Raw genomic sequence first — 15913 nt, forward strand, 5'->3', positions numbered from 1 at the left:
ATTTTCTTCCATTTTGTGGGTTGTCTTTTATTTTCTTGATAGTATTGTTCACAGCACAAATATTGTTCATCTTGATGTTGTCCAACCTACCTTTTTTTTTTTTTGTCAAAGATGCTTTTGGAGTCATAGCTAAGAAACCACTGCCTAATCCAAGGTCACGAAGATTTAGTCATGTTTTCTTCTGAGTTTTATAGTTTTAGCTCTTACATTTAAGTCTCTGATCCATTCTGAGTTAACTTCTGCTCACAATATGAGGTAGAGGTACAAATTCTCTTTTTGCATGCGGATATCCAGTTGTCTCAGCACCATTTGTTGAAAAGACTTTTCCTTTGCCCTTGAAATGTCTTGGCACCACTGTGAAAAATCAATAAAACTTAACGTAAGGATTTATTTCTGGACTCTTAATTCTATTCCACTGACTATATGCCAGTACCACACTGTCTTAATTACTGTATCTTTGTAATAACTTTGAAAAAGTGAGAGTCCTCCAACTTTATCCTTTTTCTAGACTGCTTTGATTATCCTGGGCCCCTTGCATTTTCATAAGAATTTTCTAGATCAGCTTCTCACTTCAGGAAAAAAAAAAACTAGGTAGTTGGGATGTTGCTAGAGATCATGTTGAATCTGCAGGATAGTTTGGTGAGTCTCAACAACACTAAGTCTTCCAACCTACGAACGTGGCATATTGTTCCATTTATTTAGATCTTCCTTAACTTCCGTCGACGTCTTCTAGTTTTCATTGTAAGTCTTGCACTTCTTTTGTTAAATTTACACCCAAGTATTTTTTTCTGATGCTGTTGTAAAGGGAATTGTTTCCCTAATTGCATTTTCACAATGTTAACTGCTAGTAGCTAGAAATACACTTTTTTGCATATTGCTATCTTATGCAACCTCACTGAATTCCTGTACTAGTTCTCATAGTTTTTCTAGTAGGTTCTTCAGGAGGTTTTTATACACGAGACCATGTCATCTGCAAAGAAAGATAGTATTACTTCTTCCTTTCCAATCTAGATGCCATTTCTTTCTTTTTCTTGCCTAATTGCCCCAACTAGAACCTCCAGCATATTGTTAAACAGAGTGGTGAGAACAGACAACTTTGTCCTCCTCCTGATCTTGGGGAAAAGCATTCAGTCTTTGACGTGAGCTGTACATTTTGACAGATGCTCTGTCAGGCTGAAGAAGCGCACTTCTATTCCCAGTTTGTGGGGTATTTTTATTAAAAAAGGGTGTAGGATTTTTTCAAATGTTCTTTCTGCATCTATTGAGATATTCATATGACTTTGTTCCTTTACTTTATTGTGTATTACATTAATTGATTTTCATCTATGAAAGCTTGCCTTCCCAGGATAAATCCCATTTGGCCATGGTGGATAATCCTTTGTACATGTTGTTGAGTTCGGTTTGACAGTATTTGGTGAGAATTTATGTCTCTATATTCAAAAAGGATATTGGTCTGTAGCTTCCTCGTCTTGTGAAGTTTGTCTGGTTTTGATAGCAAGGAGACCTCACAGAATGAGATGGGATATGTTCCCTCCTATTCTATTTTTTGGAAGAGTTTGTGAATGATTAGTGGTCATTCTCTTTGGATGTTTGGTACAATTCACCAGTGAAGCCATCGGGACAGGGCTTTTCTTTGTGGGTAGTTATTACTATTATCACTACGATTAATGAAGTCGCTTTACTTTTTATAGGCCTATTCAGATTTTCTATTTCTTCTTGACTCAATTTTTCTAAGAATGTGTCCATTTCATCTAAGTCATATAATGTGCTGTCACCTAATTGTTCATAGTACTCAGCCTTTTTTATTACCATAAAGTCAGTAGTGATGTCTCTTCTTTTGTTCTTCATTTTAGTAATCTGAATCTTCCTCTCTTTTTCTTGGTCTCTTTTCTTCAGTCTAGCTAAAAGTCTGTCAGCGTTGTTAACCTTCTCAGAGAACCAACTTTTGATTTCACTGATTTTCTCTATTGTTTGTCTATTCTCTATTTCATTTATTTCTACTCAAGTGTTTACTATTTCCTTCTTTCTACTTGCTTTGGGTTTAGTTTGATTTTTTCTTTTTCGTTTCTTCAGGCAGAAAGTTAGATTATTGATTTCAGATATTTTTTTCTTTTAATACAGGTATTTACAGCTATAAATTTTTCTGAGCACTGACTTAGTTGCAGGCCATAAGTTTTAGTATGTTGTGATTTCATTTATATTCATTTCAAAGTATTTTCTAGTTTTTCTTGTGATTTCTTCTTTGAACCATTTGCTATTTAGGAGTATGTTGTTAAACATATACACATCTCTAAATTTCCCAAATTCTCTTGTTATTGATTTCTAATTCAATTCCATTATGATCAGAAAACTTTGACAACTTTCAAAAAAACAAATACTTTGTTTTTTGATAGTGTTCAATTTATTAAGTCTTAAATTTCCTCAAATGTATTAAGGCTTGTTTTGTGGCCTAGTGTAGGGTCCATCCTAGAGAATGTTCCATGTGTGCTCACGAAGTGTGTGTATCCTGCTGCTGTTGGGTGGAGTGTTCCACAGATGTCTAGTAAATCTAGTTTGTTTATACTATTGTTCAAGTCTTCTATTTCCTTGTTGACTTTTTGCTCAACTGTTCCATCCATTATTGAAAGTGGGCTACTGAAGTGTTCAAATATTGATTTCTCCCTTTGTCAGTTTTTCTTTCATGTATTTCAGGACACTGCTGTTAGGTGCATGTATGTGTATAATTGTTGTATCTTCCTGGTAGACTGACCCTTTTATTATTATAGAATGTCCCTCTTTATCTCTAGTAGCATTGTTTTAAAGTCTATTTAGCCTGATATCGGTATAGCTACTCTAGCTCTTTTATGGTTGTTTAAGGTTGTTCTTTTTACTTTCAACCTATTTACATCTTTGAATCTAAAGTGTCTCTCTTGTAATACAATATATAGATTTTTTTTAATCCAATCTGACAATATCTACCTTTTGAATGGATTTTTTAATCTATCCATATTTAATGTTATAGATATGATTGAATTTACATCTGCTATTTTTCTGTTTGTTTTTAGTATATCTCATGTCTTTTTTGTTTCTCTCTTCCTCATTTATTGCCTTCTTTTGTATTGGATGGATATTAAATGGATTAAGTGGATATTTACTTCCTTTAGTGATTTTATTTTATATTCAAGTTTTCTTAGTGGTGGCTCTAGGGCTTACAATAATCTTAATTTATCAGAATCTAGTTTGGATTTACACTGACTTAATTCCAGAAATATGGAAACTTTATTCCTCTATAGTTCCATTTACTTCTCACCTTTTTGTGCTATTCTGTTATACAGACTGTGTCTGTGATATATATATATAGTAGAAACTGTTATAATGATTAATTTATATAATCTCATGTCTTTTAAAGAAGTTGACAGAGGAAAGGAGAGAAATCTATATTTATATAGTTTTTTATTTTAACCTTATTTACCCTTTATTGTTCTCTTCATTTCTTCCTGTAGATTTGAATTACTATATGGTGTCATTTCCTTACTCTAATACAGCTTTGTTTCTACCAGTCTCCTTTCTGCCATTATTCTCAAATGTATTACATTTCTGTTTGTCATAGGCTTACCAATATACACATTGTTTTATGCAGTTGTTTTTAAAGCCAGTCAAAAGAATAAAAAAGAAGAAATACGCAGTTCTGTTATCTTTTGTGTAGATAAGAATTATGTTTACCAATGCTCTTTTTTTGTGTGCATGTAATTTCAAATTACTGTCTCACATCATTTACTTTTGGCCTAAAGAACTCCCTTTAGTCTTTTTTTTTGTCATGAAGATCAGCCCTGAGCTAACATCTGTTGCCAATCTCCCTCTTTTTGCTTGAGGAAAATTATCCCTGAGCTAATATATGTGCCAATCTTCCTTTATTTTTGGTATGTGGAACACCACCACAGCATGGCTTGATGAGCAGTGTGTAGGTCTGCACCCAGGGTCCGAATCCATGAACCCTGGGCCACCAAAATGGAGCACGCAAACCTAACCACTATGTCACTGGGCCAGCCTCAACCCTTTAGTATTACTTGAAAGGCGGGTCTGTCAGCGATAAATTTTCTCAGTTTTTGTTTATCTGAGAATGTCTTTCTTTCACCTTCATTTATGAAAAATTGTTTTGCTAGACATAAGATTCTCAGTTGATCACTTTCACTTTCAGCATTTGAACACATCATCCTTTCTGGCCTCCACTAATTCTGATAAATCTGCTGTCAATATTATTAGGGTTTCCTTGACTGCGATGAGTTGTTTTTCTCTTACTGCTTTCAAGATTTTTTCTTTTATCTTTGGTTTTCCACATTTTGACTAATATCTAACAGGGTGTGGATCTCTTTGTGTTTGCCTACTTGAAGTTCACTGAACTTAGACATGTATGTTAATGTTTTTCATCAAATTTGGGAAGTTTTCAGCCATTATAATTTCCAATACTTTTTGCACCTTTTTCTCCCTCCTCTCCTTCTGATACATTTCATGTACCTTTGTTACTTAATGGTATCCCAGATTTTTCTGAGGTTCTGACACTTTTCTCTTTCTTTTTTCTCTCTGTTCATCAGAATACTTAATCTCTATTGATTTATATTCAAGTTTGATGATTGTTTTTCTGCCACTACAAATCAACTGTTAAACAACCCAGTGATCTTTTTTTTTCATTTTGGTTATTGTACTTTTCAACTCCAGAATTTTTTAATAATTTCTCTCTTTCTTTTTTTTTTTTAAAGATTTTATTTTTTCCTTTTTCTTCCCAAAGCCCCCTGGTACATAGTTGTATATTCTTAGTTGTGGGTCCTTCTAGTTGTGGCATGTGGGATGCTGCCTCATCATGGCTTGATGAGCAGTGCCATGTCCACACCCAGGATTCGAACCAACGAAACACTGGGCCGCCTGCAGCAGAGCGCGCGAACTTAACCACTTGGCCACAAGGCCAGCCCCAATAATTTCTCTCTCTTTATGGATATTCTCAATTTGATGAGACATCGTCATACGTTCCTTTATTCCTCAGAAACAGTTTTCTTGTTTAGAATGGGTGCTTCGACATCTATGTCTGTTAAGTACAACATCTGGGCCCCTCTGAGTAACGTTTCTATTGCCTGTTTATTTGCTCTCCTGTATACAGGTCACACTTCTTTGTTTCTTTGTATGTCTCGTATTTATTATTATTGAAAACTGGACATTTCCGATAATATATACAGCAACTCTGGATACTGACCTCCCCTTCCCTGTCCCAGAAATTATTGCTTTTGCTGTTTGCTTGTTTATTTGTTTAGTGACTTGGCTAGACTAGTTCAGTGAAGTCTGTTTCTGCTGCAAGGTCCAATCAGAAGTACCTGCATGCATTCTCCCTTCATGGACTTATCTTTTAGCTTGGTTACCGAGAAGTCACCCATGGGTGGGCATGAGCCATTTATTGGTCAAAGATTATGCTTCAGTCCCTTTAACCACTTAGAGCTTTACCCTTAACCATTTTGTGTGAGGTGGGGGCATGCCTTGGAGGGAGTTTACAGGATTTTTTTCCCCACATTCTGCCAGGAACTATTAACTTGGATTTTCTCTAATTGCTTCTAAGAGCATGGAGCCCTGTGCACGCACACAAGTTCCAAACTGCCAGGAATGACTGAAATTATTTTTAAGCGTGGCTTAGGAGTGTCCCTGGGTCAAAGTAGCTTGTTGTTCAGTCAATGTTTGGACAAAGGTGTGTTTAAGACTCCTGCATCAGTGAAGCTTCCAGTTGGTTTCAATGAGTCTGTATGAGGTTTGGGGAATCATTTTATGGTATCCCGTATCTTGCTCTGATTGCTCCTGAGTGGGGGCAGTGTGCAATGTGCACAATGCACAGCCTTCCTGACTTCCACAGTGGACTGTGATCCCTGGAGGGCCCTTCTCAGGTGGAACAGAGCTTCCGCACCAGGAGACTGGGGAAATCAGAAATGCCAGCATCCTGCCTCTCCTAAGGTAAAACCAGAGCCATAGACAGAGATATGGGGAGAGACCCTGTCTTCTTGGCTGCTCATGCCTGGGGTAGAGCTTCCATAATACTTGGTAATGGAGTGGGTCGTGGCTCAAACGCCACAGACTTTAACTGTTCCTATTGAGTTTCAGTAGATTTTCTTCAATGACTGTTTCTCCATTTCCTGTATACCCTTAGGACAATTTCCAGAGACTTTAAATGAGCATTTTTGTTATAATTTTCACCAGTTTAATTGTTGTTTTGCTGGGAAGAGGGCCTGCCAAGCTGCTTGCTCTCACTCTAGAAGGCCCACCTCCAAACAACTTTTTGAAGTAATACTTCAGATAGAGTTTCAAGCTACAAATTTAGTAATTTTAAAAATTCATATGTTAACATTTAACAAAAAAAAATAAGCAGAAATGTTAGAAATCCTCATTATGAATATTGTTTTAAAAATAAATTTATATTTTGGTTTAAATAAAAAAGTTTTAAATTAAAAAAAACTAGAGACCTAAGAACATTAATTTTTCTTCTAAGTCTTAAATTTGTGTCCTCAAATAATTGGAACCATTCTTCAGCTTAGGTCACACTGAGGGACACTGTGAGCCATCCGACTAGTGTCAGCAGCAAAAGGTAGGAGCTATCATAATTGTAACTATGTAAGTCAAATAAGGAATAAAATTCTCCTTTGCTCTGGGATAACCCAAAATCCTGTTGCTGTCCATGGTAAAGAAACGTACATTCCACTATGCAGCACCAAGACATCAAAATCAACCTCAGGTCTAATTTATCTAAATTCAGTTCTCACTCTTATGTCTAATAAGACAAACCTAAAGACTTTTGGTGGGAGGATGAGAAGGAAACACATTCAGCTACAGAAAATGAAGATCAATAGCCTACATTCACATTCCTTAAACTCTCAGACAGGAGGTTCCCAAACACAGGGGAGCCTGCTAGAATACTGACTGATTTACTACGGCTTTAAACAAGATGCAAGAAAATCTTTCCTCATGGTGCTATTTTCAAAATTCACCCCTTCGTCCTCTCTAGATATCTACATGAAAGAAATCCTTCAAGGCCCACACAGTCTCACCCTAAGTCCAGCCAACATGCTCTAGTCAACTCCTACTCACCCACAGCACTTGCTCTGGCAGAATTAGCTAATACTGTCTCTCGTGGGTTGTTCTGTAATAAATTAGCCCTCCACAGAACCTCTGTGCTCTCCCTGGGATAGCAGCTTCTTTTCTTTGCCATACTCTCTCCTGAAACAGATAAACTCTGCTCCCAACAGATCAAGAAAGACATGCAACACTGAAAATAACTGATGCTCCCTCTCTTCTCTTCAGTGTTCCAGGGCTCTCAGAAGTAGCTGCCCTGCTCCATATTAGCAATATTGGGAAAACAAGCTCCCATCATCTGCTCCAAATAGAATTTAGATGCTGTAAATGACCAAAAGTCTTTCCCTACTTTTGCAAGGATCAGTTTTAGTTTTCACAGACAATCATAATAAAGTAATGAATCTTAAATGAATTTTCCAAACGACTCTTTCTTCAATGGCTACGGCTCATGATAAACAGAACATCCCAGCCATTAAAAACCAATACTCCTTTCTTATATATCTAGTCCAGCAGAATCTTAGTATCATCATAGAATAAGAATATAAAGTCCAAAATAATTAACCTTCAGCATCATGATTAAATTTTGTGCAATTCCAACATGCAATTAATCATATATAATTTTCCTCATACATAAACTATCAAGGTCAAGCATCATTAAGCCTAATTATAATTCCCTCTTTTATGCCATTAGTTTTTTTTTTGTAAGCCATCTACTTAGAAGTATAAAAACAATTTTTTGGCTGAAAGAAAATTTAAAAATAGAGGTTATTATTGTTGCATTCTTTGAATTGATTGTGTATGCTCTACAAATAGTTATAGGAATAGCGTCTTCAAAAAAAATAATAAATCTTTCAACATCTAAAACAAATCCAGATTCCACAAAACCTATGTTTGTCTAATTATAGCCTTATATTTTGATGTGGTTTTCTATGTAAATACATTTTTTTAAGGCTTGCAATAGGAATGTATTCTATTAAAAACAGATGTTATGCTAAAAGTTAGAAAGTACCAAATGTTTATTATGTAGCCCCAGAACAAATATAAATTGTATTATTATAAGATATTTGGTGTTTCAGACATTATTTTAGGTCTTCAGTCTAAAAGACAAATACAGTTGTCCAAATCAACCAAAACACACCCTTTCCAGCTACAACAGGAAAACTTAACCCCAATACAAGAAGCTAGATTTCTACTACTCAGATGATCATTCAGGCCATCAACCCTGTGGACACTGAAATATCCACTAATTATGATAAAACATATTTTAAAATTTAAAAATATGATAAAACATATTTTTAACCCAAAAATAAAAATTTGTGATAAATACAAGTAAAGCAGAGATCAGATAAAATACATACCCCTTTTTCCTTTTCATACCAATCAATATTACAGCAGCAGACAATATCTGACATATAACACAAATGTTTTCCCAATGCCCCAACACAGTAGGAAGAATCCTTTTAATGACAATTACTACTTCATGTAAGAATACTTAGAGGTGTTACACAATACACTCCCATATAGGAACGTTCAATTATTGAATGCTTTTTTTCCCACTGTTGTTACAAATTTTTACAACACACAAAAGCCTTTTTAGAGGTTAGGTCAGCAAGCACAAAGATTAAAAACACCACCAAACGTCTAATTCCTCAACACTTATGTCTGTGCACAATGGGAATTCTAAGAAATCCTGTATTACCTCCCCTTCTGATAAGTAGTAGATTTAACTATCTATTTTTCTCATCATATTTCCAGAGGCTGAAGCCCAACAAATATTTAACTATCATGAATCATTTTTCTGTTCCATTCTTTGGACAGAGCATTTTTGTTTGTTTGTTTGATTTTTAATTTTATTTCTGAGGAAGATTAGCCCTGAGCTAACATCTGCCACAATCCTCCTCTTTTTTGCTGAGGAAGACTGGCCCTGAGCTAACATCCATGCCCCTCTTCCTCTACTCTATATGTGGGACGCCTGCCACAGCATGGCTTGCCAAGCGGTGCCATGTCTGTACCCGGGATCTGAACCGGCGAAGCCCAGGCCACTGAAGCAGAACGTGTGCACTTAACCACTGCGCCACCAGGCCGGCCCCTGGACAGAGGATTTTAATCTGATAAATAGAACAGAAGAAACCCAGGAAGAGATTTGTGTTGCATTAAACAGTTATACAAATGTCAGTTATGTATTTAAAAAGCAACACAGGTTCTCCTTATTCGCTCTTGTTGACTTCTGTGTGCATATTTACATCATGGGTAGCACGACCCTTTACAGACCTTTTAAGCACGATTAGACATTACTTAGTACGTAAAATTAGCCATGTTTTCAGAGAGGGTTCATTTTTGTGTCACGGGGTGAATCAAAAGTGTCATCACTTGACCTCTGGGGAGGTTTACCTACAGTGGCCGAATGCCTCCCATCACTGTTTCTATGCCACCCAGGCAAATGGCCCTCATTTTCACTGCTTACAGAAGCTTATTCATCTCCAGCTCACATCACTCAGATAAACTCTTATTTAACTGGGCCAATGTCATGGTTGGTGGCATCATGGCTTACGTACTTGTCAAAATCTGCTCGAATATGGAAAAGGCTTTAAAAGTAACTCCAAATACAATTTCAAAAGCATATTTAAATATTGAGCATACATGAAAATCAATACAAACTCAATTCCTTTTACTAACTATTTATTCTGGTCTCCATATAAATAAAATACTATACTTACACTCACATAAAAGATTTCACATCCACACCTATGGCTTAGTGATTAAGAGCACAGCCAGACAGCTGGAGTTTGAATGGAGCCGTGCCCTTGAATGGTAACCTTATTTAATCCGTCTACACCTCAGTTTTCTGTACTATACACTAGGGATGATGATGTCTACCTCATAGGATTATAAGGATTAAACAAGTTAATTTAAGTAGAGTGCTAATAACAATGATTGGCACGTGGTAAACAAAGCACACTCTGCCTTGTGGTTTCCATGGTTATTACTGTTGTGGTCGTTATAATCACCACTATTATTATTACTATTGCTGCTGCTGCGACTACTACTACTGGGTTTACCAAAATATATTTGCTTATAATCTCATTTGACACAGGATTAACCAGAAACTTCTTTTTGAGGCAACTCTTACTATCAAAATCATTCCAAAATTCTCTCACTTTCCTGCTTGTAAGCTTGGGTTAAACTTAATCTTTATCTGAACACGAAAGATCCTTAGGTGACTTAGGGTCATTATCAACGTTAATAATCACTGAATTACCCTCAAGATAGGAGACTGGGCTAAATATTTACTAGCTCTAGAGCATTCCTTAAAAATGGGCCACTGTGTACACGTGTCAATGGTTAAACATGGACCTCCTATGAGACTGGTTTTTCTATTTTCCTCTTGATTCCTTAAGAGATGGGGCTGTTGTTGTGTTAGGGTTGATATTTAATTCTGATGAATAAGTGTCACACTCATTTGATTAAGGAGAACTACGTCAATTCACAGTCTGATAAACTCCCATACACCTTCTCAGCTAATCTCCTTATGTTTAGAGGGGGGCCGGGGAGAGGGGAGTTTGGGTTTTTTTGAGGAAGATTAGCCCTGAGCTAACATCTGCCACCGATCCTCCTCTTTTTCCTGAGGAAGACTGGCCCTGAGCTAACATCCATGTCCATCTTCCTCTACTTTATATGTGGGATGCCTGCCACAGCATGACTTGACAAGTGGTATATAGGTCCACACCCAGGATCCAAACCCACGAAGCCCAGACCATCGAAGCAGAATGTGGGAACTTAACCACTGTGCCACCGGGCCAGCCTCACTCCTTATGTTTTAATATCCGAAATAAAGAAAGATAAACTAAGAAGTCATCGAAGAACTTAAATGTATCTGCCATGAAAAAAGTATGAAATGCTTTGTCTTAGGTTTCTTGGAGGAAAAAGGATTTAGAAATATAAGATATTCATCCTTACTACTAATCTAGGCATCCAGAAAATAACCCTCTTTCTCCTCATGCCAAACGGCCACATGCCCAGCTAAGGAATCTTCTATTATCACACTGAAAATGTCTCTTCCGAAAGAGTAAAAACAGCACAGGCACCTCATTAAATACCAGTGCATTTGACCACAGTCTTACTTTCAAGAAGAAGACAGATCACAGAAAAATTATTTGGCTATTTTTAAATATTTAAAGAAAAACAGAACTTCTAGCTTCCATTGTATATAAGAAGAATTACTTGAAATACCTCCATAAACATATGCCACAGCATTAAAGGCTATTAATTTCACTGGAAATGAATCATGAGGTACCAAAATGTCTGCACAGTCAATCAGTGTACATTTCCCATAAGAAGGGGAACGATTTGCATGCATCCTGAAAACACATTTTCCTTAAACAAAATTTTAAATGTCTCAAGTAGATGGAATGGATAGATTTTTCTTCCAAATACAACAAAGTTAAATAAAACTAGGTTTCTTCAGCAATATATCACTTCACAGATTTTTCTCTCTCCAAAGTACAGAAAAAAATAGTATATCCCTCCAAAAACAGACCTGAAATGCAGAGCTCAATACCAAAACCCAGGCCAAGGAGATGCTGAACAAGCTTATAAAGAGCCATGGTGGAGGCTGTTCCATAAACCCTGGTTGAAGCTGAAGGTTAACAGTAGCATCAGCATCAATAAGTGCAAATTACGACACTGGTGGTCTCTTACCCACAGTTTATGAAACATCTTAGGGACAGAGTGAGGTGATCATGTTGAGATGATGCTCAACACAGATGTGCTGTTCAGATACACAGAGGCCATCTCATGCCAACTAGTTGAATTTGAAGTTGTGATGACAGACATAAATCTTATTTGAGTAAGCTAAAAACTGAATACAATGTCAAATCAATCATGAAATCCCATAGTCTCAGGCGTCACAGGCGGCATCTTCCTTAACAGTGTTCACTCAACAAAAAAAGTGGTGACGGGAAGCGGGGAGGGCATGGTTTGCTTTTCTGAGTATTTCACCCCTGGATAAGAGACATCCTGCGTCACATGTGCCCATTCGTCAAAGGACAAGCCTGGCTGCCTCACTCTCCCCGATGTCTGTACTCTCTGCCCATATTTCTCGCCCAGACAGCTTTTCCGTCTCTGATACAGTCCATGAGAAGAGATACGATGACTCAGCCTAAGTGTGCTACATGCAAATATACGGTGGAAAGATCTTAAAAATATTTACCTCTGCCAGAGAAAATGTAGTTTCCATTTACTTTTATTCCCCTTAACACTGCCAGCTTGGCCATATTAATTACTACAAGAAGAATGATTTTCTGGCTTTTCATCATCACTAGGCATAGTCACTGATATTTATAAAGTCTTCCTCCCTCAGTCAGCTGGTTTAGTAGTTAAACAAATATTTATTCAGTGCCTACACACTGTGCCAGGTATTGTCCAATTTACCATAGTCCTTGACCTAAGGTCACCAGCAACCAGCTATAATGAATAAATGGTTCTAAAAAATTCAACCGCATAATGTTTGGGATTGCATCATTATTAGATTAATAGAAATGCCTGGGGTGAGTCTGCCCACCCACTCAGTTAGAGGTTCAGGGGTCTAGCTGTCCCATTCAAATCCATGCCTTCCTGGCTGGATATGGCAGAATCCATCTCGTAGGAGTTGTCTGCTCTGAAATAAATATCAATGGGAACAACTCTGGGTCGTATGTCCAGCTACAACTTCTAGGTCAGAGGCAAAAATCCCAGGAATCACCCCATTAGTCACCACTCATCTAAGGACATTGGGCCAGGAGATCACTGGGGATTTGGGGCCTCATTTCTCTCCCTTTCCCTGACCCCAAGAGACTGAGCTTCTTGCCTCCACGCACTCTTTCCCCAACCCTGTAAAAGTTAAGAAATGCAGCAGCTCCGCATTTCAGGACGAAGGATGGGTGCCAACAGTAATAGTTTCTATCTGGGGTTCATTATTGTGGAGTTTTACTAAACTTTCCTGAATGACACCCTTGATAAATGTACAACAATATCATTTCACGATCAAGTCCACCGGGTGGATCAGTTGAAAAATGTTGCTTGTAAACGTTTTTCTCCAAATGTACTATTCTTTCTTATTATGAATCAAGTGTCACAGGATAGATCAAAGGATCGAACACAGAATGGAGATGTTGGAACTGGATTCAAGATTTTCTTCCATGTGTCAAGCACAGCGTGATGATTTAGCTGGGTTCTACAGAGACCCGCTTCAGTTATGATGCAACAAAATACCAAACATGTTATCAGTTACTGAGGACTGGACTTTTTGTTTTCCTTTGACCACTTTTACCTCTCTTTCCATCCATAGTAGCGCATCTCAGATGGATTTCAATTAAGTGACAGTTTATTTCTAGACAACTAATTCTGGAAACAGGCAATTGCTGAAATTTTGGAAACAAATGAGGCTACAAATAGTCAGGACATGATCCCTTGGTGGAGATGATTATTTGTTGTTCTATTTGGGATAGTCTTACTTAACCACATGTTCTAAGATTCTAACCTCTGCTATCTGCTAAAGGACTGTGGAGCTTACACAGCCCAGAAAATGATCCCAAAGTTTTTTACCAATGCAAGTTCACACTTATGCCCAAAACACTGTCAATTTCAAAAAACACACGAATACTCACTTGTTTGGCCTTGGTCTTTGTGATGGTGTCAGAGATAGGTTTCTTCCTCTCCTTCACAGCAGTTTTAGAAAATAATTCCTCAAATTCGTGACAATCTATGGATGGCTCTTCAATTTTTTCCCAAATAAGTGAAGGACTGGAGTCTCTAAAGTTAAGCAAAAGACCAATGAAAGAGCCATTGCACTGAACTACAAGATACCATGGTGGGTATAAAAAGAAAGGAAGAAGGGAAGCAAAGAGGGCAGAAGAGGGAAGAAGGATGGAAGGAAGTCAGGAGGTCAGGAAAGAAGGAAGCATGGGCGAGAGGGAGGGAGGAGGCAAATGGGGACGGGATGGAAAAAGGAGGGAGAAATTCAACTGTAGGAAAAGGAGGAAAGAATATTCTTTTTCCTTAACACCACCATTTGTTTTATCAGTTTGATGAGAAAGTTAAAATGTCATCAATATATAATGAAACCTTTGCCTAGAAATAATAATTTCCAGGAATTCTCAGTTACCAAGTCACTGTATAAAAACATAAAAAGAAAACATAGAAGAAAAACCTCTCTCAGTACAGGCTATACAGACAAGAAATGTCTGATATCTCACAATCCCAGCTTGACTCATTGTGGATTATTTACGGGTTAAGAAAGAAATCATTTCATGATCCAGGCCTCTGCCATCTCTCTACCACTTCCCATCATCCATTGTTATCTGACTTCTCAGTGACTGTAGATTCATATAATACCACCTAAAAAGGGAAGATCCATTTTTAAAAAATGCAAACATGAACAAAACCAAAGAACTTCATATTATTTATCTAGATAAAAGGAGTGTAGGCCACAGTTTGAAATGATGCACATATAAGTGACATGGCAACTATACAGAGAGCAAGCTGCAAAGAGGGAAGCATTCAAAATAGACTCTTCTCCTCAATGTGATTCAGTGAAGAGAAAATTAATAAAAGAAAGGAGAACAAGCCTGGTAAATATCCTCTTTTTCTCAGTGCACACCACATCACACACAAAAAAATTCAAGGAATCAGGAAAAGTTAGAACAAGGAAGGCAAGTGAAGCTTAAAGTGTCTGTTTTTCCTGCCACCGGCACATTCCACAGTCACATTATCACAGCACTGTCCCCAGGGTCAGGGGACACAGGCTATGGACTCTGCATGAATAAGTGATGCACCACCAGCATACCTGGTGGGAAGTGTCCTTTTATAAATATCATTCCCAGTATGGTTTTATGACTTCACACTGTGTCGCCAATCCTCTACAGAAGTGCCATGAAATTCTCAAAAGTAAATTATTTCACACGTGGGGTGTGGACGCATGCTTTTTGTGTAGTACTTTCTGAAGAGAAAAACTACTGTCAACAAAATGGATGAGTAAAACAAGAAGGCACCTTCCAAAGGGCGAGGGAAACCTCCTGGGGACTCAGCGCATCTAAGGGTTTGAGTTAATTTCTAAGCTATTTGTCAGGGGGAGGTTCTGCAACAAGGCAATACAGCATGCATGCTAAGAAAACTCTGTCCCTCTATCTGTCAAAGATCAATCAATAACTAGACAGACATCTGCACATCTTCTACATTGACACATATGTCACTTCTCTCTTTGATACTTCTGGAGAAAAGTCTAAAATTTTAAATAACAGATTGCTTCACTAAATATTGATGTAAAAATCTACAGTTAGAGCAGTACTTAAAAGTACATTAAACTGTAATTTTCCCAACAGTTTTAAAGGAAATGCTTCCCTCGCATTGACAACTGTGCACAGACGTGCTCCTGTCATGTTACCTTCTGCTCTGCAGCTGAATCCTCGTCCAGTACAGAGGCTTCATGGGCCGACAAGGCTCTATGGGCCGCTTCCTACTCCCTTTGTCCTGGTGCATCCCTAAGCCAAACAGGCCCGTTGGCAACGGGGGAGGAAGAAATCCGCACACTTGTGGCGTTGGTAAAGTGCTACCCCCAGCTTGTGGGGCAGGTGGAGGGCCTGATCCCGGAAGCAGGGGAGGTGGTGGGGGTGGGGGGATGCCTGTTCCAGGATGGGGAGGGGGAGCTGGAGCAGGAGGAATCCCCATACCTGGCAGAGGAGGAGGTGGGGGGATCCCAACTCCAGGCAAAGGAGGGGGAGGAGGTATTCCCACTCCAGGAAGAGGGGGGGGAGGAGGTATTCCCACTCCAGGAAGAGGTGGGGGAGGAGGTATTCCC

General features: G+C 38.1%; 1 protein-coding gene across 1 annotated transcript in view; it reads right to left on the reverse strand.

The window, feature by feature from the left end:
* Positions 1-15913, reverse strand: part of FMN2 (formin 2) — a 343222-nt gene that overhangs the window by 220352 nt on the left and 106957 nt on the right. Inside the window, exons 5-6 of the mRNA XM_046679366.1 lie at positions 15500-15913; positions 13725-13869 (exon numbers count right to left, since the gene is read on the reverse strand). The exon at positions 15500-15913 is cut by the window's right edge and continues 1043 nt beyond it. Of these exons, the coding sequence (XP_046535322.1) occupies positions 13725-13869; positions 15500-15913 (559 nt within the window). The remainder of the gene's footprint in view (positions 1-13724; positions 13870-15499) is intronic.

The sequence above is a fragment of the Equus quagga genome, chromosome 12 (genome assembly GCF_021613505.1).
Source record: "Equus quagga isolate Etosha38 chromosome 12, UCLA_HA_Equagga_1.0, whole genome shotgun sequence".
Taxonomy (NCBI): Eukaryota; Metazoa; Chordata; class Mammalia; order Perissodactyla; family Equidae; genus Equus; species Equus quagga.